The sequence below is a fragment of the Lissotriton helveticus genome, chromosome 8, assembly GCF_964261635.1.
Source record: "Lissotriton helveticus chromosome 8, aLisHel1.1, whole genome shotgun sequence".
In the NCBI taxonomy this organism is placed as follows: domain Eukaryota; kingdom Metazoa; phylum Chordata; class Amphibia; order Caudata; family Salamandridae; genus Lissotriton; species Lissotriton helveticus.
The window spans coordinates 1,348,877,951-1,348,903,001 of NC_136069.1; the positions used below are offsets into that span (position 1 = coordinate 1,348,877,951).

Below are 25,051 nucleotides of genomic sequence, written 5' to 3' on the forward strand. Positions count from 1 at the left end.
CATCTTTTTTCGTTTTCATTCAGTATTTAATAGGAATGCACATACTTTTTCCTAGCTCTCCCTTCTGTGCTTGTTTTGTGGTACATATCATTGCTTTTTGTTCACCTGCCAGTTTTCTATTGCTTTTTGCAGCTCACCAGTTCTTCTGTTGCTCTTCCACCCCTTCCTTTTGCATATTACTTATCGTACTCTCACTTCTATCCGGTGCTCCCCCACCCCAGTTTTTACTTTTATTTTTTTATGGGGTCTAAGAGATGTAAGCTGCTACTGGGGCAGTCACTCTGTTATTTTTATGCTCCTGTGCTCTGCTTTTCATAATTTAGAGTTTGAAAATAGCCATCTCACTAAATTAAACCAAAATTAAAAAACAAATTATAACTTAGAGCGCTTATACCGGTCATGTCACTATGGTTGCGCATACCCCGACGGCCATCTTAAAATGCTTTTACTTATTCAATTCAATTCAATTCAAATGATCTTTATTCGGATTTTGAATACATCCATAAAAGTACATACAGAATGAATACGATTAAAACAAGTTAAGACATATGTTTAAAAAATTGTTATAAAATACAGATTTTAAGCAGCATATATGTCATAAAGTGCGAAGTACCAATATAAAGTGCAAGTACATAATAGGGAAAACATTAGTCACTGGGATACTTAATCACAAACTTCTAAAAACAATCATTTATAGCAAAACACATATGCAATTAAGTCTATGTTCAATTTCCAGTGAATTAATAAAATGCATAGAATAAAATGCAAAAAATGCGCCAGATTACATAAAACTATTGTCCATTATCCATGTTCCATACTTGCCCTCGATCTCACACAAGCTTTTATAAAACAGCTTAAAGTATGTATAACATCATCAAAATGTAACATTTGGAAAAATTTTAATGCCAGATTATAATCTCTGATGTTATATTTGCGAAGAATCGGAATTAGATATTTGCAAGTATACAGTTTGTAATAGCCACAGAAAAAAAGATAATGCAACAGACTTTGTTTTCCACCATGAGGACATGGGCAATCCCGCTCTTCGAGTCCAATGTTATAGCCAAGGGGGAAGCTAAGCAGATTAACTATGCTTCCATCCCGAAACCTAAACAGAAGACTCCGGTTCCACTTTCCCAAAGGTAGTGATAAGTATCTGTAAAAATTAACCAGGCTATCACCGCCTGGGTCTATAATGCTCAGATATCTGATAACAGCAGGTTTGATAGATTCTGAACTCATGCGTTCCTCTTTATAGAGGACAAGCAATACCTGTTTAATGTTATTCTTGTGGGCAGGTACAATAGAACTAGGGGAGCTAAATAAAGAACCATGCCCCACACTTTCCAGACTATTCTTAACTGCAGTTAACCAGGGAATATACTGTGATCTATCACTTAACAAGCAGTCGGATATTATACTGCGCGTTAGGGATGCTGCTGGATTTAACCATATTTTAATCCAAAAAAGAGCAGGCCTAGACCTAATAAAATCAGCAATATAAGGCAGCCCCAGTTCATTATGACAAATAAATGTAGGGGCGCTGAGGACTCCCCCCAACACCCTTCTACAGAATCTGTTTTCCTCCAACTGGAGAGCCTTACTATTACAGTAACCCCACACTTCTGCACCGTAAGTCCCCGTTGGCTGGCATTGAGTGCGGTAAATGTTAAGCAGGGGTGTTACAACATCAGCCAATTTGGGTTGTCGGAGAGACAAAATTGAATTAATTGACTTACTAATTTTATTCCTAGCATGCGCCGCATGTGGCTGCCATGAGCCTGAATTGGAGAACAACAGCCCTAAATAAGGGAAACTATTTGTACATTGTAGAATATTATTACCAGATTTAATTGAAGTAATATAGTACTTTTTTGGACCGCAATTCATGATGAAAGATTTTTTAAAATTGGTATTTAAACCAAGATCTGACATAAAGGTTACAAACCCAGAGATCAAAATGCGTAAAGCATTCGGGGTACGCCCCATTAGTACTGCGTCGTCCGCATAAAGTAAGGTAGTAATGGGGGAGCCATTTATAATTGGGACATCCTTACAAATCCTACATAAAGTGCTACTCAATCCATTAATGTATAAAATAAAAAGCAGTGGGGCGAGTACGCAGCCCTGTCTAACTCCTCTGCTAATAAAAACATCATTGGACAGATCACCATCATTATTAATTCGTACTCTGGCTTTTAAGTCCCGGTGCAGGTCAGAAAGAAAATACACCAGTGAGTCATCCAAACCATAATCGAGCAAAAGTGACCACAACCTAGAACGCGGAACTCAAATCCATAAAGCCTAAATAAAGAGGGGATTTTTTAACAATGATATATTTGGCCATAATTAAGTTTAAATTTAGGCATTGTTCGACAGTGCCTACTTGGCTTCTAAAGCCCAATTGACTACAATGGAGAACATTATTTTCCTCTGCCCAGTTCCTTATCCGTTTAAAAATCACCCTTCCCAGAATCTTTAGCGTATTGTGAATCAGTGAGATCGGGCGGTAACAGGCGGGATCCAACCTGTCACCTTTTTTAAATATCGGAACGATGACACTGTTCGCCCAGGATTCGGGGATTGATCTATCACACAAATTATTAAATAAGTTACATAACAGGGGGGCCCAGAAATTAATTTCTGATTTAATTTGGTCAATAGAAAGACCATCAGGGCCAGGGGCTTTATTGCTAGCGCTATCTATTATAGCATCCTCGACCTCCATTAATGTGAAGATCAGAGGTTCGGTATTATTGGGTAGTGAGACAATATCCGATGGAGTTACAGATGTAGCGCAAATTTGGGAAAAATGTTCTACCCACGCCTCACCAGTTATATTACAATTTATTGGGTTAATGTTGGAGCCAAAAGATCTTAAGGACTTGACCTCTCTCCAAAAACCTGTGGTATCCTTTAATTTGGCAGTGCGCGTGAGAGATTCCCAATAGTTGATCACTAAAGCCTCAGATCTAATGTATAGGGCAGTTTTGTATTTTGATCTTAGTTCTCTCACAGTTACCATGTCCCTAGGGTTAGTTTTCAAAGCAGCCCTCAGGTCCCTATTGGCCTTAGAGCATGACAGATCAAACCAACGGGGACCATGTGCTGTGTTCTGCCTAAATGGTTTGGAGGATTCTTTTTTAATGGCCCCACATAGGTTGCCAAAGGCATCAACCACATTTCTACCAGAACTCGTATGTGACAAACATATCTCTACAATCTCAGGGTGTTTTTTGATTACTCTTGCGAGAATATCTTTATTGTCCACCCCTTTCCAAATTAATCTTAATCTGTCAGTGGACAATACCAAATTATGTGGACCAGACTCTAGCTTCCCTGCAACCTTCAAATTTTGTGGGATATGTAGATATATTCTAAGCGGATAATGGTCGCTATAAGTGGAACAGATAACTTCCGCTTTTAAAGTTATATCACTTAATTTGGGGCAAGTAAAAATGTAGTCTATCGTGGAAGCACAACCATGACCTATGAAGGTAGGTGTTGTTGGGCTATTTTCAATAGAACCTGCTATTTCTATTGAGTTTACTAGGTCGCGGGATGCTAAGAAGTTTTTCAGCTCTTCCCCGTTTTTACAGGGCGGCCTCCCGCGATACATATGGGCATTGAAGTCCCCTCCGATACAAATGCCATCAAAGGGCCCATACTTATGACCTTCCATAATATCATCGATAAATGCAAACAACAAAATAAAATTAACATTGGGACGAGTAAAAAAATCGTTATTATAAAAATTAATAATACACAATTTCACTCTGTTAGTGTACATCATAGCCATAAAACAATTGCCCGGTGTGGGGATCAGTTTAGTTTGCACCCCGGATTTTATTTTGGACCAAATGGATAAGCCCCCACTAGGCCGACCCATATGAGAAGGTGAAGCCTTTAAGTTATAACAGCGAAATCCCTCCTTTATTGGGTCCGTTAAACACCAAGTTTCTTGTAACATCAGTATATCACAGTTGCAATCAACCCAGTTTAACCATTCCCCAATTTTCAGCTTGGATTTCAAGCCAGCTATGTTCCAACTGACAAGAGATAATTCAGGGACCATGGACGATTGTTCCTGAGTCTGAGGTTTTTTACTTGGAACAGTTCGTGACATAGCTAGCGTCAAGACTTGGGGAGCAGCCTGGGGTTCTAAGTGAGGTGTCGAAGGTAATACAGCAAGATTAGTCGAAGAGGGTCAATCTTGCATATCCAGGTCCGACAAGGGTGCATATCTGGTAAACATCTTAAATTGGAATGGAGCAGTTTGGAATTGCATGGGCGGTTGCTGGCAAAACATAGGCGGTGCTTGAAACTGTCTTGGATAAAATTGAGGTTGCATGGAGGGGGGCCGCGGTTGTATTATCATTTGTCTGTAAAAGTGACTCAAAGGTAGCATAGTAACAACAGTAGAAATGGCAGAACAGTTACTATGTCTATTAAGGAGGTTTCTCACAGTCCCTGGGTTTTGAAAATTAAGGACTATGCAGTCGCCTTCCTTGTCTTTGGTCAAGGGCCCGACCCACGACACCCTGCGTACCGATAGAATCTCTCTGGATATGTCATATCCTACGCCCTTATGCTTGGTCAGCCAGTCTATGCATTTGTTACGCAATTGCACCCATGATTCCCCCTGATCTTCCCTCAATGGCGGTATACCTGCAAGGACCAGAACAAAAGGGCATGCATCCGGAGGCAGATGTAAAGCCGGCCCTTGGTGTTTAAACGATTTGCTTAGTCCTTGTCGGCTTTTACCCTCATTATTATTAGCAACCGCAGGTATAGATGCTATTGTAGTTTGAATTGGACCATTATTATTGTTACTGGTAGAAGAAGTAATATTTTTTCTTGGAGCAGGTGTGGGGGTAGGTTTAGTTGATACAATTGGTAGATTAGACTTACTCCGTTGTGACCCTCCATTAATTGGTTGTGGTTGAGTAGTAGGTAGGACAATAGGTGGAATTGAAGTCCCAGGATCACTCATAGCCCCACCCAAGATGGTGGTAATTTCCTGCTTTTTCAGTGACAGTGTGTTATTTACAGATTCCAATTCTTTTAAGAGACGGTCGGCTCTAATTTGATCCAAGATGACAGACCCCTTCCTTTTTGTTTCTCCGTTTTTGACCAGGTTGTCCAATCTGTCAAGTCTTTTAAAAACATTATTAAACTGGCCGATCATTTGTTTTTCTAACCGATTAAAAACAGTGTCCACTATAGTTTCAATGAGATTCACATTTTGTCTTGAAAGGTTACAATTATCCCCCATTAGTGTGGTTTGGGTCCATACAGTGTTAAAATTCCCACTTGAGTGAACGATGGAAGCTGCAGCAAATCCATCCATATCTGATAAATCTTTATCCTCCGTGATAACAACAGTTGAAGCCCCCGTAGTTTTTTGTTTATTCCACAGACTTTGTGGGGTGGGCTGATTCTTATAAGCTAAAGGTTGTTTCCTTTTATTTGCACCTTGCTTAACAGTACCTCTTTTACGTTTCCCCCCTCCCTGTTTGTTGCTATGTTCCGGGCTATCCAGGGTGATAACATCAACCTGGGAAGCGATGGTGGTAATAGGTATGACATCAGACATTGAAATAGCAGGAGGTGTTGATGTCAATACCGTGTTTGAGATAGCCACAACTGGAGTTAAAGAGGGAGAGTCTGAAGCAATATAAGTGACAGTATTTTCGTCATCCGAGACAATAGGCACATTTACGGAGGGATAGGATGTCTTAACCACAGTAACTGCAGGGGTTACATGTGTATTCCCATTTATGCTGTTTGTGGCACTCGATTTAGTGTTAATGGTGGAGGGACCCATGGAGAACCTCCTCTCGGTCTCCACTATCTCATTAAAGGCTGAGTCGATCAAAGTCTCAAAGGATGTGATAAGGGAGGCGGAGGTATCGACACCCTGGGTTACAACGTCAATATTCATGGCGACAGCCGCACAAACACCCGATGTGGTAAATGGATAAGGAGCTCACCTTTAGAATGCGATGTCAGGGAGGTGGCCCGTCCCGGCCCCTGCTGGCCCCGGACGGCCACAGACGGTCCCGCCCTTGTCCCGGGCTTCTCCCGGCGAACTCCCGCGCGCTCCCGCGCAGCGGTATTCACACGTTAAAATATAGCTATTACGATGAACACCCGGTCGTTGGGGGCGGGGAGGGAGAGCAGCCCAGGTGGAACGGGCGGGGTTACTGGGACTCCTGGGAAATGTAGTACCAGCCCTCTTGCTCGCAGCCCTCAACCCCTGTCTTACCCCAACAGCAGCTAACAGCCCACGAAGGAGAGCGCCCCTCTGCGAAGCGGGACCCGCGCAGCGGGTTCCGCGAGTCGTTGGTGGAGATGCAAGAATCCACGGGCGAACCAAACAGCAAGGCAGGTTTATCAAAGTGTCTATTTCAAAATGGTTGCCCACGTGTACATGTGCACCTTGAAGTTTTTCTCATAAAGACAAAACATTCAAAGATGATGGCAGGTGCGTATGCATGCGGCACACAGCTGACTATTCTGAATTTTTATTTTATATAATTTTCACTGTGCTTTACAAACAAGCTTTAGCGAAGAAACAGCTGATCGCTAATGTTCGAGTTGAGATCTATTTGACTAGCCAAGCCTGTTTTTTTTAGTCTGTTGCAGTTGAAAAAAAATACTAGATGACAATCAAACTTGGTGAATTTATTTAAAGAAAGGATTAGGGGCCTAAAAATGTGTATTTAAAGAAAAAAGAAAAGAAATATAATGGAGGTAGATTTATTTGTGAAAGCAGGTACTCTGTAGAATACTACTGGCAGTGACTTCTCGTAAAGAGATCTACACCGAGAAATGATGTCAACAGGACTAATATTTTTTTTCTGCCCAGCTGCAGTGAGCTTCATTTTTTAAAATAACGATTTTACAACACTGATGACAAACACAAAAGAAACACTAAAATAAGAAAAAATTCAAGTAAATGAAATTTTAGCACGTAATGTTTCATTAAATCTACAATATCTGGTTTCACCAATATAAATAGGAGCAGTGTGATATCAAATTGGTGCTCTACCGGAAGTGCCTTTCGAAGTGCAGTGCGAAGCGGCTGCAGGAGTGGTGCCGGAAAAGCTAGAGCCGTAGAGCCGTAATCAGAGCGGCGGCGGTGAGCTGGGGGCCGTTCGAAGGACCGAACCTTGGAGGCAGCGAGCCGGCGGTATTTGACAGCCTGAGCCGGAGCCTAAGCTCTCCGTACCCTGAGGCTCTCTGAACCGCGTACCGCCACGCCGCATCACACTGCAAGGGGAGAGACGGCGTGAAGCAGTGAGCCGGGGGACGGGTGTCGGGGTCGGGCGCGGGTCGGGCGGGAGCAGGCTGATAGCCCTAAGCCCCTGAAGCACCGAGAGCCTTGATGTCCTTGAGGTCCTGTAGCCCCTGAAGCCACCCTGAATCATTATGACAGTCTAAACGCCACAATCACACCATAACAGTTTAAACGCCAGCAGCCAGCCACACCCTGCTGTTTAAAAATGCCTGAAGCCACCCTGAATCACTATAATAGTCTAAACGCCAGAATCACTATAACAGTTCAAATGCCAGCAGCCAGCCTTACCCTGCTGTTTAAACATGCCTGGAAGAAAAAAACATCTGCCCGTCGCCAGTCGCTTTAAGACTCAAGGACTGGTCACGGAATCCAGCAGGCAAAGGGCAGAAAGAGGGGAACAACGGCAGCGGCAGCAGAATTCCTGCGAGAGAAGCAAACCTCGGCAGAGCTACAGGCGCAAAGGGCACGAAAATATTACCTAAGCACAAATTAAGCACTATAAAGCTAGTAAGCCCTATTTAAGCACCAGCATTAACGCAGGCATCAGTAAAATCACTGAGAAGTGGAGCTCCTGATAAAACTGATTAAACCAACCGTGTGCTAAGAGCTTGCGAACTTGCGACCCAGGTCCCAACAGTGGGTTTCAAGCAGCCACCGCATATCTTGATGAGACTGACTAGAGAAAGTCATTACTCTGCCAGACACTGCAACGCTTCAACGCAGTTCTTCCCTGACGGCAGCTGTTCCAACTCCGTGTCCAACTCTGTGTCGTGTGCTGTGTCCTAAGCCACCCCACAACATCTCGTGTCACGCCTAGCGTAAGGTTTGGTAGCTGAGGAGGTGACTCGGTGGGGGAGTAGTCACTCGGCAGGACTCAGAGGGAGCAGACAGGCTTGGGAGGAGGTGCGGAAAGTAGAGTGGGAGGCGGTGAGGATCCAAGTTCACAGGTACAAGTGTACAAGTGGCAAAGAACGGGAATATCAGACCACAGAGTGGAAGCTCTAGGTCTCCTTCCACACCAATGCTGCGGGGGGGACTTGTGAAGGGAGGATAAATACACAGACCGGAGGAGCAGTACGAAAGATTAAAACAAAAAAAAATTTAAACCACGCCTAGCCCCTAACCGGAAGCGGAGAGCCGGGAATACGTATCCTTACGGTTTTAAAATAAGCTGGAAAAAATGAGATCCGGGAAAGTGCGGCAGGATATAAGTGAAAAGACACAAAATAACGAAGAAGAGAAAAACAAGGGCACACAAAAGACCAGAAGAAGAGAGAAGAAGGTTCAACAACAAAGAGAGAGACTACTGTCTGCACCTGAACTATCTACAACCAGCCCAAAACAAAATAAGATTGGGATTCAAAAATTCTTTTTCCTAAAGGACCCCATGGCAGCCATCTACGGTCAAACGCAGGAACAAGTCGATCTACCCAGTCCAATTACACCAGTATCAAGGATAAAAGATAATGAGCAGCAACAAACAAATAGAAATAAGGAGGGCAACAAAGAAGTGCAAAAAACCTATATCGAGAACAGCCCAAAGCAAAATCTATTAGACCAGCTAAAAAAATTCTCTGGCCTTTCCAAAGCTAAACAGTAAATCTGGCACCTACAAGTCCATTGTGGTCCTAGCTCAAATAAACAAAAACAATTCCCAAGTTCTTGAAAAAGATAAGGAGACAAAGACCACGGAGAAGAACAAGAGTAAGGACAACCTATCAACAAGGGAAAATAAAATGGGGGTTGGGCACATTGCCATACAGGAGGACACATGGCAAACCTCATTCTCCTTACCTGATGAAATAAGCTTGGACAGACAAATAGAAATAGAAATAGAAAAACAAACCCAAGAGAACCAAGACATGCTAGAAGGCCACAGTCAAGCACAAGATCAGGAAAAGGGACCGAGTGGCAAAGAAAGGCTAGAATCTACACCGCTACATTCAGATGACAATCTCAATACTAGGGATAGAAAGCAAGAAAAATCCAAAGGATGGTAAAAAAAAAAACTAAACTTAGCGCCCCAATTACGATTTCCTCTATGAGTAGGTCAGAAGAAGAGTCAAAAGTCCAGGAAACACTGCCCAGAGAGGTCTACAAAGACCCATGGAGCATAACACTGTTAAACACCTTGGACCAGGCAATTAAGGCCTTGAATTTCCAGTCGGACAAAATGGACGTCCAAATTGATCTAATAAACCTTATTGCTGACCACATTTGAGGCATAAACACCAGGCTAGACCATATGACAACTCTGCTCCCGAGGATGGTAGCTGCGGAACCACACACAGAGATCATCCAGCCAAGTTGTGTATGTGGCAAACTGGTGGACAACTTGTCAAATTTACCGGTCATACTAAAAGACATACTTGGGGCAGTCCAATCATCAGTCGTAATAAAAGAAAATAGAGTAGACATGAGCCCCAGAGGGGGAAAAAAGGTCGAAGAGGAAATTGGGATTGCAAATAAAGTAAGAGACCATAACCAAATCAGTGACCAAGAACAAGAGATAAGCAAATCAAATGAGGAAGACTTAAATCACAGCACGCGCAGAATAGACCACAAACAAAGCTTAACTGTCAACACAAAATCAAAGTTAACAAAGAGACAAAGAAAGCGCGTCAAGAAAGGGAAAGTCCAACTCAAGGCCCCACCTTTTATAAATATGCACACGTATCCAATCTTCCACCATACCTCCTTAAAGGTAAAAACACTACCCTTTGAAACAAACGCTTCAAAGCATATTGATAAGACCCAAGACCAAGCACCTCAATTAAGCGCAGAGATCGGAAACACCCCGACAAACAAACCATCAACCTGTCCCTCGTCTGCAAAACAAAAACAAAATTATACACAAGGAAGAAAAATTTTTAACATCTTAAAAGGGTAGTTATGATTCACCAGATGGACCAAACACAAATGCCTGAGGTCAAGATAGTAAAACGAGACACGCGAACCCAAAACGCCCCGAATAACGAGGTTATAAAACAAAATGTAAGCGACAAAACCCGCAAAAGGCAATTCACAACAAAGGTCGACGAAAAAGAAGAGATAAGAACGCAGATAAAAGTAAATTCAAATTATCAAGGACCAACCTGCAGTCTTCAACAAACAGACCAACACACAGAGTGTATACAGATAATTAAACATATAATTAATGATAAAGCGGAGGATAATAAATAAACAAAGATAATGTACCCACGGCCCATCCACAAAGGATAGCAGAAGCTACTGGAAAAAGAACTACAAACACTCAGATGCTAGGAACTACAACAAATGGGAAGGGCGACAAAACAAAAGACACACAATGGCAAGAAGAAAAAGAAATAAAAATTTCACCCCAAAATCAAGGAGAATCTACTGAAAAGCTGTCATTCATACCGGAATATCAAACAACAGGGGGACAAGACTTTTTGAACAGAGGTAACATAATGCGCCTGCTTAGAGAAATCCCAGAATTGGACGATATATCATCTCAAGATCTTCTGTCTGTAGAATTTAAACATATCAAAAACAATCCAGAGGTAGAAGAGTCCCTAACAACCTGGTCATCTAAGACCATAGTGACAGAATACTCGCAACAAGCATGTCCTTTGAAGCATGGGGCATAGAGCTGAGGTGTCACCAACGGAATAAATATCCATTCCCCTTCTTAAAAAATTAAATTACAGGAAAAACAAAAAAATAAGAGGTGAACACCCAGAAATCATGCCTAAAGGGCGCATGTTCAATAACTCCACAAAAAACAGCACAAAATATAAGGAGACAGGTAAAAGCAGTGGAACAAGGATATACTCTGGAACAGAGCTCCGACTGGTCCTGGGTTGCAAAGGTATTGAGCAATAAGCACTCCTAGCCAGTCCAAAAGCACAAATGAGAATAATAAATCACAGCTATGGATAACGCTGGGTAACCAAAAGGAAACAAGGGAAACACTAACTTGTAATGAGCTATCAATCGTTTCGAATTTACATACGATCAGCATCTGCTCCTGGAATGTCCATGGCTTTAATAGTATGGGGCAAGACCATGAAACTGCAAATTTCCTGGAACAACATGACTTAATACTACTACAAGAAACCTGGAACCTGAAACAGGTTTCTATCCCTGGTTACATAGAATTTCATGTCCTTGCCGAAAAATTCTCTAAGTTCGGACACCTGAGAGGAGGATTAACAACGTACATCACTCAGCAGTATAGATGGGAAGCAGAAGAAGTAGACACTGGGGTAAACTGGGTACAAGCAACAAAACTCACAGAGAGACAAGATTCAAAGACACGTATTCACAACCTACTAGTGCTTAATGTGTATGTACATCCGGAAAAGAAACTGAAAAACGAAAAACTGTTAATATTAATAACCTTGATCAAGGCATTACAAAGTTCTCACGAATCATACTCTATGATTATCTCAGGAGATTTTAATAGCAATCTAATGAAAGACGACAAAATAACTGAAGATTTCAGCGTCCTGGGCCTTTCAATTCTAACCATGAAGGAAAAAGGAAATACAGTCATACCGGTAACCTTTATAAGCGGTAACCGGAAGTCAACAATAGACTTTACAATAATGAGCAATAGCTTGACCTCAATGGTGAGTTCGTTTGCGGTTGGACAACGTATAGAAAGCGATCATCTCCCATTGATTACCAAAATAAAAATGCTGGTCAGCCAGACCAAAAAACTGAATACCGTCATTCAGCATACTGAAAAATGTAATCTACGTAAGCTGAAATGGGGCGGGAAGGATATAAAACCAATAATGGATAAATTTAAAAAAGAATTGCTCAGACTAACACCGGAAGAAAAAGAAAACCCTATTAAAACATGGGAATACCTATGTGAGGCCCTAACCAGAAACCCCTCAACTATAAAACAGAAGGCTGGAGGGAATCAATATCGGGAAGAAACCTGGTAGGGTGTGTGACTTCTCTCAGCGCCGGGACACCCCATTGCTGGGGCAGCTGTTGCGCTTTACCAAACCCAGAATAGAATAGAATAGAATTACCTTGCGGGAGGAAAAAAGGAAAATCACACGCGAAGTTCGGCAGCAGGTAAAAATGATGAAAAGTGGAAAAAAAAACAGATAAGGCTAAATTAAAAGTCATGCGGAAAAGATATATGAGCATGCGGAGTAAGGCAAAAAAGACATATCAAGAAGAAATCTGGTCAAAACTATTAATTGTTAGGAAATATAAAAATGCCCGATCATTCTGGGGTATTATTAATAAATTAACAAAGGGCAAATACTTAAGACAGGAGGCAGGCATTGGAGAAAGTAAGTGGATCCAGCATGTCAAAAACATGTTTATTGACAGGGAGGATGGCCAAATGCGGCACTGTAGAGTGCGAAGTATGCTCTAGAAACTCTGAACACGTGGAAAACATTCTAGGAATACGAAATACTCCAAAGGAGGATAAGAGGAAGACACTTTCAAATGGCAAAAAACGGAAAAAAGAAGAAACTACCAACAGACCCACCGCAATACCAGAAAACTCAGACGAGCATCAGCTTCTGACATCCTTATCACATTTGAACAGCTACAAATAATAATACATCGTCTGAAAAAAGAGGGAGTTGCAGGTCCAAATGGGCTTCCAAATGCCATTTTCAAATATTCCCCTGAGTTCTGGGCAGAATATTTAACACCGCTCTTCAATTCAATCTACGGTCAGAACAAACTGCCCAAGTCCTGGAATGGGAGCATAATACACCCCATTTTCAAACAAGGCGATCATAATGAGCCTGGGAACTACAGGCTGATATTGTTGATGGACGTGGAGGCAAAACTATATGGGTCATGCTTCTTTACACATCTTCAAGACTGGATGGAAGACACAAAGATAATTCCTATGTTCCAAACGGGTTTCCGGCCAAGGACGGGCACACTAACAAACCTGACAACCCTGGCTCTACTGAAGTCAAAAGCCGAAACAAATAAGACCAGACTTTATGCTTGTTTTATAGATCTGCGATAGGCGTTTGACAGGGTTAACCGAACCCGATTGTGGAAAAAACTAAGTGCATGGGGCCTTCCGAAGATCCTACTGGAGGCAATAATGAGTTTGTATCGTAACACCTGGGCACGAGTAAAACTGGGAGACGGAAGCAGTATTACGGCCGGAATTGACACACAACAGGGCCTAAAACAAGGTTGTGTAATGGCCCCAAGCTTATTTAATCTTTACATGGCAGACATTGTCAGTCACATGCAGGTCGGGGAAGGTCATCCACCATACCCGTCAAAAACCCCAATTCCCTTCTTGCAGTATGCGGACGACATTGTTGTTCTGAGTCAAACTCCAATAGGCCTGCAAAGGATGATTAACAATCTAGTAACCTATTTGGAACATGAAGGCTTGGAACTAAATAAAACCAAAACCAAAGTGGTCCGCATTGTAGACCCAAAAAAAAAATCAACATTTAAATGGTACGCAAGCAGTTCCCCAATAAAGGAGGAAATATCACACAAGTACCTAGGTCTGAAACTGGGACGAGGCCAAACAAACAAAGAACACAAATTAGATCTAAAGGCAAAAGCGCAATCCCTGATTTACGCTTACAGACAATTACAGAATAAACTAGGTTGCCCAAACTACACACATTTGCTGAATGTGATAAAAGCGCAAACATTACCCACCTTGTCATACGCATTGGTTACCTGGTGTGGTAAAGAGGCGGGGCTGTTAAACAGCCTACAAACAAAAGTATACAAGGCGGCGATAAACCTCCCAAAATCAGCATCACCGGCGCAGGTTCGATTAGAATTCGGCCTGCTGAACCAGAAGTACTGCAGTATGGGTTCTTTTGTGAAACTCTGTCACAAAATACGTATATCAGAAGAAGGTTCCCTGGACAACCTGTGCTGGAAAGAAATTGAAACCCAGATGGAAAAGCCCCCCCCCCCCCCCACAGTTGGGGAGTTGTCCTGTCCCAATCCTTGAGTTGCATAGGTCTGGAATCAACGTGGGACCTGGTTCCAGATAGAAACAGCTTTGATATAATTACAAACAAAGCTGTAAAATGGAAATCCTATCTGGAAGACAAATCAAGTATTGCAAAACGACGACACGGGTGGACAGTAATGAACTCTTATTCCGGGATAAAACCACAGCCTTACTTAGAAAGCCATTTCAATATGCCTATAAAACAAAGATACATAGAATATAGCGTGGGCCTACAGTTTTCAAAGGACCTGTTACCATCCTGGAAAGCTAGTCATACGGACCCTTTTTGCCGCCTATGCGGGTATCAAAACGAAACATTAACTCACCTGCTATGTGCTTGCCCAGCTCTCATGGAATTAAGGAAACGGTTCTTAAAAAACATTTTTAACAAACTGAACATTGGAACATGCAGGCAAGCTGTAATTCGATGGCTAGATGGATCGTCCCCTATGTTGGCTTGAAGGGGGGTTAAATACATGAGGAAGGTACAATCTCTTTTACAACAAGTGGAAACAGGGGAGTCATGTGAAGAGAAATTGCATAATTAAGAACTTTTATACACGCACAGAAGTATATATTTGAAATGAAACAATAGAGATCGTTTTTAATTATATGGTCCACTTAATCAAACTTGTTAAAGGTTAAGCACAGTATTTATTGGTTTTAACAATGGTTCTTATATGTATTTTTTGTAATAATTTTTAATAATTGTAAACAATAAACTTGACTTGATATCAAATTGGACTCGTCTATACCCTCGTCATCTAATGACTCAGACCTTGATGATAACTCAATACAACAGGATATCATAATCTGCAGGTACGCTCTCTTATACACAATACATATAATACTATAGTTGTGCAAAATGTCATGACAGCAAATGTTTAGAGGCAGAAGTATCGTCTTATAAGAGAATAAGATGAAATACTACTTGCAATAACTTATTAAAAAGCCATGAAAATGCACAGCGCCACGAAAACACATGACCTTGTCTTTGCACACTGATTTATTGTGAAATATGAATTCTGTCACAGCGGAAAATGTTATTTCGTATAAGGAAAGGTATAGAGAATAACAAGCGCTGCAGCTGTAATGAAACAACAAGGCCTGATTTTACTCCAAGAATGTGTGTGTATATGTGTGTGTGTAGAAAAGTGTAGAATAAAGCATTTTTATTGTATGCAAGTATTACTTAATGAGTATACCAACATTCATTTGATGTAGGGAATACAAAACGAACAAGTACAAAAGTAACAAATATTGATATGGCCAACATGTCTGGCCTTTTATTATTAGGTCTACTACTATCTACAGTTTCTATTTATAGTAAACACACGTCTCTCACACACGTGCCTAGATCGCCCTCTCTCTGACTCACACAACACAGAAACTTGAGTGAGCATCGTAGTGTTGATGCTAGTTGTAGTGGTGGCAGTTACAATACTATCAGTACTGGTATTATTGGTGATGGTGTTGACAGTAGTAGCCATGGGGACTATGGCACTGATGGCGTGATAGTGATAGTGTTGATGGAGGTAGCAGTAGTGGTGGTGGTGTTAGGGGTGGCAATGGTCATGGAGGCAGTGGCAATGATGGTGATGGTAACGTAGGTTGGTAATGGGGCAATAGAGCTGAGAAATGTGGCAGTGCCGATAGAAATGGTTGGGCAATTGTATAACCTTTTGATAAACATTAAAATGCATGGTGGCTACATAATGGTCAGTATTAAACAGAAATTAGCTGCCATGTCGTGTGAGTGGGTCAGAGCACAGACACAGTGACACAGGAGGGCAGGATAGAGCAGAAGTTGGGATTCTGTGAGCAGCAGTGAAGGCTCATAAAGAGAAGCATAGCTCAGGAAAGGGGATCACTGTAAGCAGCAGCAACACAAGTCACAGTTAAACTCAATGATAAACCTGTCTGGAAAGAAAGTCAACACAATTTAATGGAAACAAATCCTGCATCAATGAAACCCCAGGTTACAAGTTCCCAGTACACTTTTTATACAACAATTACAAAAATAGCACCACAGGAAGAAAATAGTTGCCTTTTCTCAATTGCAAAGGCAACATAAAGCCACTTTACTGACAGTGAAATTATCGAAAGGCTTCATTTACACCTGGCATCTTGGGTATGGTTTTCCCTCGACGTTTTACCAACTCACTCGTTTTGCTGACTTCATTTTTGCTGGCTTTACAACTCTGGGCAATTTACCACTGCTGACTAGTGCTAAAGTGCATGTGCTCTTTCCCTAAAACATGGTAACATTTGGCTTATTCACAACTGACATATGTAATTTACTTATATGTCCCTAGTAAAGTGCACTACAAGTAACCAGAGCCTGTAAATTAAAGACTACTAGTGGGCCTGCAGCACTGATTGTGTCACCAACTTCAGTAGACCTTTAAACAGGTCTCCTGCCTCCTATTGCTGAGCCCGAGCGTGCAGTTTAAACTGACATTTCGACATGGCAAGTTAACCCTTTTGTCGGGCCCAAACCTTCCTTATTATTACATATAAGTCACCCCTAAGGTAGGCCTTAGGTAGCCCTACGGGCAAGGTGCAGCATATCACTAGAAGAACATATAAAACTTGCTAGGCCTATAAATCCCTTAGGTTAACATTGGGACTACCTTTTTTTAAAAGTTTAATTCCCAATTGGGAAAAGATTGATATTTCCAGTTTGGTGTCTCTAGACTCACAATTTAAAATTACAACTTAGGGTAAAATTGTATTTTAAGTTACTAGTCTGAAAACGCCACTTTTGGAAAGTTGGCACTTTTTTACTTGAACCATTCTGTGCCTCTGCCTGTCTCTGAGTACAAGTCTGGGGTGAGTGAGACAACCCCACACATAGAGAGCTTAGTGGTGCCTAATCAGCTGTCCACATCCTGGTTGACCATTAACATTCTGATTGGCCATCCTGGGCAGGTTAGGAGGGAGGAGCTGACACTTGCACCCGACTTGGCTGTGCCTGTCCCCACACAAAGAGCTGCATACCGCCCAGTAGTGAGTCCGGAGCCAGGACAGGAAGGAACTTTGTGCACCTCAATGGCCACTCTTTAAAGTCTTCCAGAAGTAATTGACGCCAACGCATGTCCTCCTCTGCTCCTCGCAGGGGGTCTTAGACGCCGATGCATCCCTCATCTAAGGCACTTTTTCAGTGGGACAAGGTTGGTTCCCTGTATCCAAACCGTGCTCCATCGTGCCCGGCCTGAACTTTCATATTTTGTCCCATCAACTGTGACTAGACAGCCCCGGTTGGCGCTCTATGTTTTGAAGCACTATATTTCAAGATATTCTTTAAAAATCCATAACTCTGGTTCTACTTATTGGTTTTTGTCATTTTGGTCTTGTTTTGCTCATTAGAGTAAGCTCTATTTTTTTATGCAGGAGTGGATTATTTTTGCGTGGGATTTTCACTCTTTTACTGTATTAAGTGTTGTGCAAATACTTAACGCATTGCCTCTTAAGTTAAGCCTGCATGCCAGAGTGAGCACAGGTTAATTTAATTTATGGTGTGTATCAGACTAACCCTCTCTAGTAGTATGGTCCCTATTTGGACAGGGTGCATACCTCTGCCAACTAGTGACCCAATTCTCAACAGCTTCCTTTTAACAAAACAGAAATAAAACTGCCAAGACAACTAAAGGCCAGGAAGGTTTGACCTATTACCACGTGCTACTTTTGGTATTCTGTTGGCTGGCCCATGTTAACTTTAATGCAAACTCCTCTGAAGCATACTTGGGAAATAAAATGTATTTAAAAAAATAAACACGAGGCCTGGCAAATGGGTAAAGCCATCAGTAAACCAGACCTAAACATGTTTTTCATTTTGAGTTACTTGTTCCAGTGAAATAATAGTGGTTTGATTAACTATGCATAAGGAAAGAGAATAATGTTTGACAGGAATGGGCAGGCTAATGAGACCTTAAGTGTAGTTGCAGTGCCTACTACAATCTGTTATATGCTACCACTAATATTTATAACCTCTCAGTGAAGATTTCCCATAACACATTTTACACTTTTATCACTGATGCCTCCATAGTCCATTAGAAACAATACAACCTCAGTCGAAACGTGATAAAGGCTAGCTGCTGGTTTTTCCTATAGGATGGAGGATAGTGATGTCGGAACCAGACCAAATAAATCAAAACCCTTTTAACTGTGACTAAATGTCAGTATTGGGGATGGCTTTGGCGTGAGGTGGAGAAATCAGCAGAGCCCTGCGTACACCAACAAAAAACTCACCCATTTACAGAGACCCTCACACCACACACTACTAGTGCGGAGTATACCTTCCTGCTTCAGGTGTTGTTTAAAATAGCCGGGTTGAAATATCAGAGATGAATACAATCATTAAAATGCGCTAGAGCAGTGGTTCTTAGCCTTTTAACTTTCTTTGAACCCCACCTAATCATTTCTGGAACCTGGGGACCCCCAGTTAGTCATTACTAGAAGTTGGGTATCACAGCCTATGCATTTTCAATAAAACCCGATGTTCTCAGTTATTTGAACCACAAAACAATAGAAAAATGATGAAATATTTTTAATTCACAAAAAAAATTTAAAGAATTGAAATGTTACTAGGAAGGTTGGAGTTTTTCTAAATTCAATTGAGGCTACTCATCATCCGTACTATATTCTGGTTGATGTAGATGCACTGCTCCCATGAATCAATCTGAGGATACCATCTTAATCTTTCTCTAATTTTAAAATGTTCAATTACATATTTTGTTTCTTTTTTATATATACAGTAATAATTTCTTAATATTATTTAATTTTCCAAGCAGTAACAGACCACCTGATTAGGTTTTGCAGACCCCCAGGGGTCCCTTGTACCACAGGTTAAGAACCACTGCAGAGGTACATGCACCAAATACTGAAGACCCATCCACAGAACAATCAGACACCAAGCACCCAACTAACACATTCTTACAAAGTGCACACACCAAAGGCCCCGCTTGACACTTTTCACAAAGCAGAAATGGATACATACAACCAGCACTTTAAAAAGATTAAAGAAGGTACAATGCCTCCAAATATCATCTGAAGATCCTGGCAAACAAGATGAAAAGGCTGCCTACGGTAAAGATATTTCTGGTGGAACAGGGTGCGTGTTGTAGCCCTTTCAAGTCCATATACTATTGAACTATTAGCAATGACTCATGCTTCATGATCTACGACTGATACAGGCATTCTCGAATGATGAATGATTATCATTTGTGAAATATTTTTCTGGCACTTTACCTTTCAAAACTCATATTTTCCTTGTGTCCTTTGATGGATGTAGCTGTTCCTGTAATCTCACTGACAGCCATAAGGCAGTCTCTAGGAGGTTCTTCTATGTGGAGTCTGAAACCATAGTGGTCCATAACTTTTTGGCAGATAAGCTTTTAAGCTAGTTTGAAGATTGTGAAGTACTGGGAGTTAGAAACAAATAGTTCTGAGAAATGTTACATTTCTTTAAAGTATTCAATGGGAGTCCATGAAGATAGAAATTTGGTAGGTAATCATAGGTTAAAATATCTAATGAAATGCTCATTTTGTGCGAGTTGAGGTTGAATCTATTCCTGTGCGTTGAAAACCATTACACTAACTGACTCTTAGCAACATATGGTATCCCCTGAACTGTTAAGAACATGTAAAAGTTCTAAATATGCGCAGTTGCTTCCAAACAAGTCTGGAATGTAAACAATCACATTTAGCCACACTGTTTAAATAACACTATTGTGATACCCAAATGGTTGTCAGAAAATGTATTCTATACACGAGGTTTGTTCTGATGGTCAGAGCCAGCCCTTAATAAGTTATTACAAGTTATTTGTAAAACATGTACAAAATAAAAGAACGTGACAGTGGTTCCAAAAAAACAGAACTAGGTGCACATTTCTAAACACCCCAATAATTTCCCTTTCCAAGTTACTTCCAGACTCCTGGCTCAGTGTCTGTTAAACTGCATTTCATAGAGATATCCTCAAAAGGTTGGAAATTAGGAAACCAAATCATATGGATTCTCATGTTAAACAATGACTTGAGATCTACAAGTAATTTTAAAATGTTCTTAGAACATACCTTGAAGGACCTCGCTCGTTGATCGAGCTATGCTCGTGTTCAGTCATAAAGTTTCTTACTTAAACATTCCCTACCTTGTTTGTCACCTCAGTTTGAGGTATGTTAGTTTAAATGATAAGTACCATATTAAACAAGTGAAATACTAACAAATCTTTCATTTCAAATAACTAGATACTTACTAGCATTACGATTGTAGCTATCAATCGAGTTGGTTCAAACATTCTTTTACACTGTTTCACAGGTCCCATAAGAAATACGGTGCTAAGAAATAAAGGTAAAATGTTAGATCAAGCATCAAATTATTGCTGCATGAATATGAAACAATTCCAAAGCACCAAGATTTTGTATCCAAGTCATTAACAGGATTACATTTTCGCAATGCTCAAAGTAATCATAGTAAAAACACCTGCAAAAATCATATGAACATGTGCTATGCCTAACAAAAAGATACAACAATACTTTAGTTAATTAAAAAAAAGTGCATAGTGGTCATAAAGTGCAAAGAGGTAGATGGGCAGTAGCCGCTCATGTGTCAACATTTCAACCTACTCCATGGCTTTTTTCAAGACAGTTTTTTGTTTCAGTTCCATGTTTTATAACTGCATAGTAAAATAGGTTTTGAAAAAATCCGTGACCGATGGATCAACTTTGCTAAGAGCAGCACGCCTGCTCTAACAGGATTTGATATAAATCGCCATAATGAAAAATTAACCCCAAGCTGCAAATAAGGATCTTATATTTATGAAAGAACGAGTGCAAGATCTCAACTTTAAAAAAACCTTCAAGTCATAAGAAAAGAGTTACAGCTACCGCAAATGTGTATTATTCATGGATTGTAGTACGTGCCATACTTGAAAGCATATGTCAGTTAGAACTTCAAGACCTTACAAGATATCCTCCTAGGTGCGCCCGCCTATCTTAGGTGCCATCACGATTGGTCCTGAAGAAGGTGGAATCTATACCCTTTATCTACCGAAACGATCGTAGACTGAAATTCACCAACTTTCTACCTACTATACAGCAAGGGTTGACTTAATAGACCCTTCCCCATAGGCTTCTAGATGGCGATTGTAAAATAATGGAGGGAAAAACATGTCTGGTAGAAATGAGGGAATGAATGTGTATGTATGTGAGGAATGAGTGTCTTAGCCCATATGGGGGTAGGTTATTGTTATGAGTACATTCAACTCATGAAATAATATATATGGTAGATTCCTTGTGTTCAAATAATTGAAAATAAGGCTTATGTGTATGCAATGAAATTAATTGGTATTGTGCATTGTACTGTATAATAATGCACATATTGTATAGCACTGTATATATTGTATTAGCCGTTTTATGACTTTAATGACAGTAAAATATACAAAGAAATAGTAGATAATAAACATTAAGAAAATGAAAATAAAATGAGCAATAAAATGAACAGGATAAAAAGACGAAAACATGTATTGTGTAGCGTTTTTACATTGTGGCTAGATTCTGGAGTCTGTTTAGGCCCCATAGTGAAGAAATAAAGGTCAGGTAGGACAGCTCATAGAATATTTTATTGGTCTTTCCCCCTTATCCTAGACGTTATGTAAAAGTGTTACTTAGGGGGCCCCTTCCTTTATGCATTTATATCTGCACAGAAATATAGTATCATGTGCCTGCCAATTAGCTATGTTGTGATTAATCTGAATCAACAATGAAATAAAGATTACCACTCTTAAATCCAAAATATCTAACCATATTAGACAAACTAAAGTAGATTAAAGATATTCACGGCTGAACTGAATCATTATTTTTCTGATTAATAATGTTAAAATAGCCAAAGATTTCAATGTTATCTTCAACAATATTTACCTATTAATTTTACTAATGCTAAAATATAAGCTCCAACAGCTACATAAAACAAACATTGGCATAACCAATAGGTCTCGCCTTTGGGACCTTATAAGTGTTTAGTTATCCTTGTTGCAACAACATCAACTGTTGCATGGCTAAACACTTATAAGGTCCCAAAGGCAAGACCTTTTGGCTATGCCAATGCTTGTAACATTCTGCAACTAGGTTACTTAGCAGTCTGTGTTTAAAATCCAGGATTACATTAACATGGGCCTGCTATTGAGAGGTTACAACTGGATTCCCATGTCAACAAACCGGGATGATTCAGGCATATGAATCTATGAAAGATACAATTCTGGAGAATTTTAAGATAACAAATTACTCCACAAAACTTGCAGATAAATAACGTGTGAGAAAGGTTGGACTCCTCAGCCATCAATTGTTCACCTGTTTCCAAAATGGGTCTGCCATGTGTTGGAGAAGTGAAGAGTTAATGTAAGGGCAGATGTGGAAAGACTTCTGATAGGTAATTATGAAAATATTACATTCCAGTGCTGAACGTCATAACACTCAGCATTTAAATGCCCATATTGTAGAGCGTATTTGACTATAGCTTTTAAGGACCAACCCATCCAGTGCAAAATCACAGTCTATTAAAGTGCCCCAATGGCAAACAGAACATCCTTACAAAAAACATCTAGGATTCCATAATGACTCTGAAGGCGTACTTTCTACACTTTAAGGTTCCATATCACCCAAACTAGGTGCACATTGACATAATCCCCAGGTTGTCACCTATTGCAAAAACACCTCTCCAATCAGTTACTACCTCCCAGGCTGTCAATGGCTAGGAAGGTGGAGTGGAAGATTTTTGTAGGTGGGATGATAGGAACTTCCAAGAATACGTCAACCAGATTTACTATAGAGTAATATGCAAACGCCCAAATCTGATGATGTCATGTTTATATGGAATGGATGTCCAGGCTGCGGACCAGCACTAAAGTAGTTCGTCAATTGGTTTATACCCCTCACCCCATTTCACAGTCATATTTGGTGTACAGTGAACCCCTCACACCTAAATGCTCCAGGGGGCACCTGCTACAGAAATAGCTAGAACCCAGCATTCAGGACCCTACTCCGCTCTCTGTTGCCACTCCTCTTATCGAAACCGCATTTGGTGCTTACTTCAATCATAAAAAGACAAGAGTGGGGCAATGGGTGTCAAGTAGGCCGGGGGGGCGGTAGGGGGTGGGTGAGGCTAGGAGCATTCTGCAGATAAAACAGCTTCAATTAGAGAGACACCAGGCCGGTTGATCAGCCGCTCTGCGCTCCAATCTTATTAACTCAATTGCCAGATAACTGCAAATTGTTATTTGCTGTGGAGAAATAATCGCACAGCTTTTCCTCGCAAAGTCATTTTCTGAAATGTGTCACGGTGTCTGGTGTAGGGGGCTTCTAGGAGGCAAACCGCCTGCATCCTCTCTCCAGAGGTTTACATTCCATTTAAAATACAAAAATACCTTCAATCGCCTTCTGTATTTCAAAGGCTCCTGGAGAAATGACAGAGGCTCCAGGTCATGGGGTCGGAAGAAAGGGGTGGGGGTAGTCGTTCTAATGTCACTTTCGGTTCGCTGACGGTTGTCTTCGCTTCTGGCTGTTTTTCACTCCACACCCTGCCTGTAGGGACATTATCCCACTGCACACAATGTAATACGATAATGGCGAGAGGCAAGTGACGCCCAGTTAAACATGGGGTCAAAGAAAAGGTACTTAAATCCTTTGGTGCGTTGCCTATTCATGGTTGCCCTGTGGCATGATGCCGTTTGTGTAGCCTCTTCTGGTTTCATGTACTCTGCACTGCGGTTACAGGTATCTCCGTAAGAATGAGGCAGGGTTTTGTTTCTACGGATTTCAAACACTGCCTATCTTGTCCTCAATAAAAACAAGCAAAAGTGCGCGTAGGGGGAGGGGGCATGCAGATTCCCTTGCGGGAGCCAGCGGCGATAATTGATACCATATGGCGCTGCCGCTCGCTCCCACATTGGGAATAGCCACACGTGCACGCGTTGCCATTGAAGGCAATGGAATGTGTGCACGTTTTTGGGGAAAAAGGGAACCGATGGCTAAAGGTCTCCTCCTATGCAGAGCATGGGCGCGACCTAAAAACACTAATCTTAAGAGTAATTAGAATCAAATGTTTTGAAATTATACATTTTACAAAAAGTGTGTTAATAGCAGGACTACGGGACACGAGAACCTCTAAAGTATACTTACATCAATAAACATATAACTGATGCAATCCATCATAGTTAAAGTCTTCCAGTTTAATGGTTGGCAATATTGCAATAATGTGGAATTCAAGATGATGTAATTTAAGCTCAAGATTTCCACCTTTTTACACAGGAATTCCAGTAAAGGTTAACACTGAGTGGTTATTATGATAGCCCTCTTTATAATGTAATGTCACAGGCCTTCTCTAACCAGTTCTTCTAAATCCATCATGCTAAACTATTCTAAGGTATAACTGTCTAACACCGTTGTTGATACGCTGTGCAAATAGAGGACAACTTCCTCCATAACAGAGACATGGGTGATCGCTACTTCCCGATATTTCTTAACCTCTCCGCTACCTTCAACATTATTGAACATTTGCCCCTCTTTCACATGCTGACTTCTCAACTGAGGTTTGCTGGTATTGCCTTTCACTAGTACAACTCCTATTAATCTAGCCACCACCAACTGACTCAGATGGGCTCCTGGTCACTTCTGTCCCCAGTCATCTTTAAAATTTAAAAGAGCTCACACATCTCTACCTACCAAAAGCAAATCAAAAGTCACCATATGCTGACGATATACAGCTGTACATGAAAGGCTCCTGTACTTTCAACATTCAGCGACTG

The 25,051-nt window shown here is 41.0% G+C and overlaps 1 protein-coding gene across 1 annotated transcript in view; it reads right to left on the reverse strand.

Annotated features, from left to right (window-relative positions):
- Nucleotides 1-25,051, reverse strand: part of SFT2D2 (SFT2 domain containing 2) — a 109,390-nt gene that overhangs the window by 11,691 nt on the left and 72,648 nt on the right. Inside the window, exon 4 of the mRNA XM_078658335.1 lies at nucleotides 20,507-20,588. Coding sequence (XP_078514461.1) covers nucleotides 20,507-20,588 — 82 coding nt within the window. The remainder of the gene's footprint in view (nucleotides 1-20,506; nucleotides 20,589-25,051) is intronic.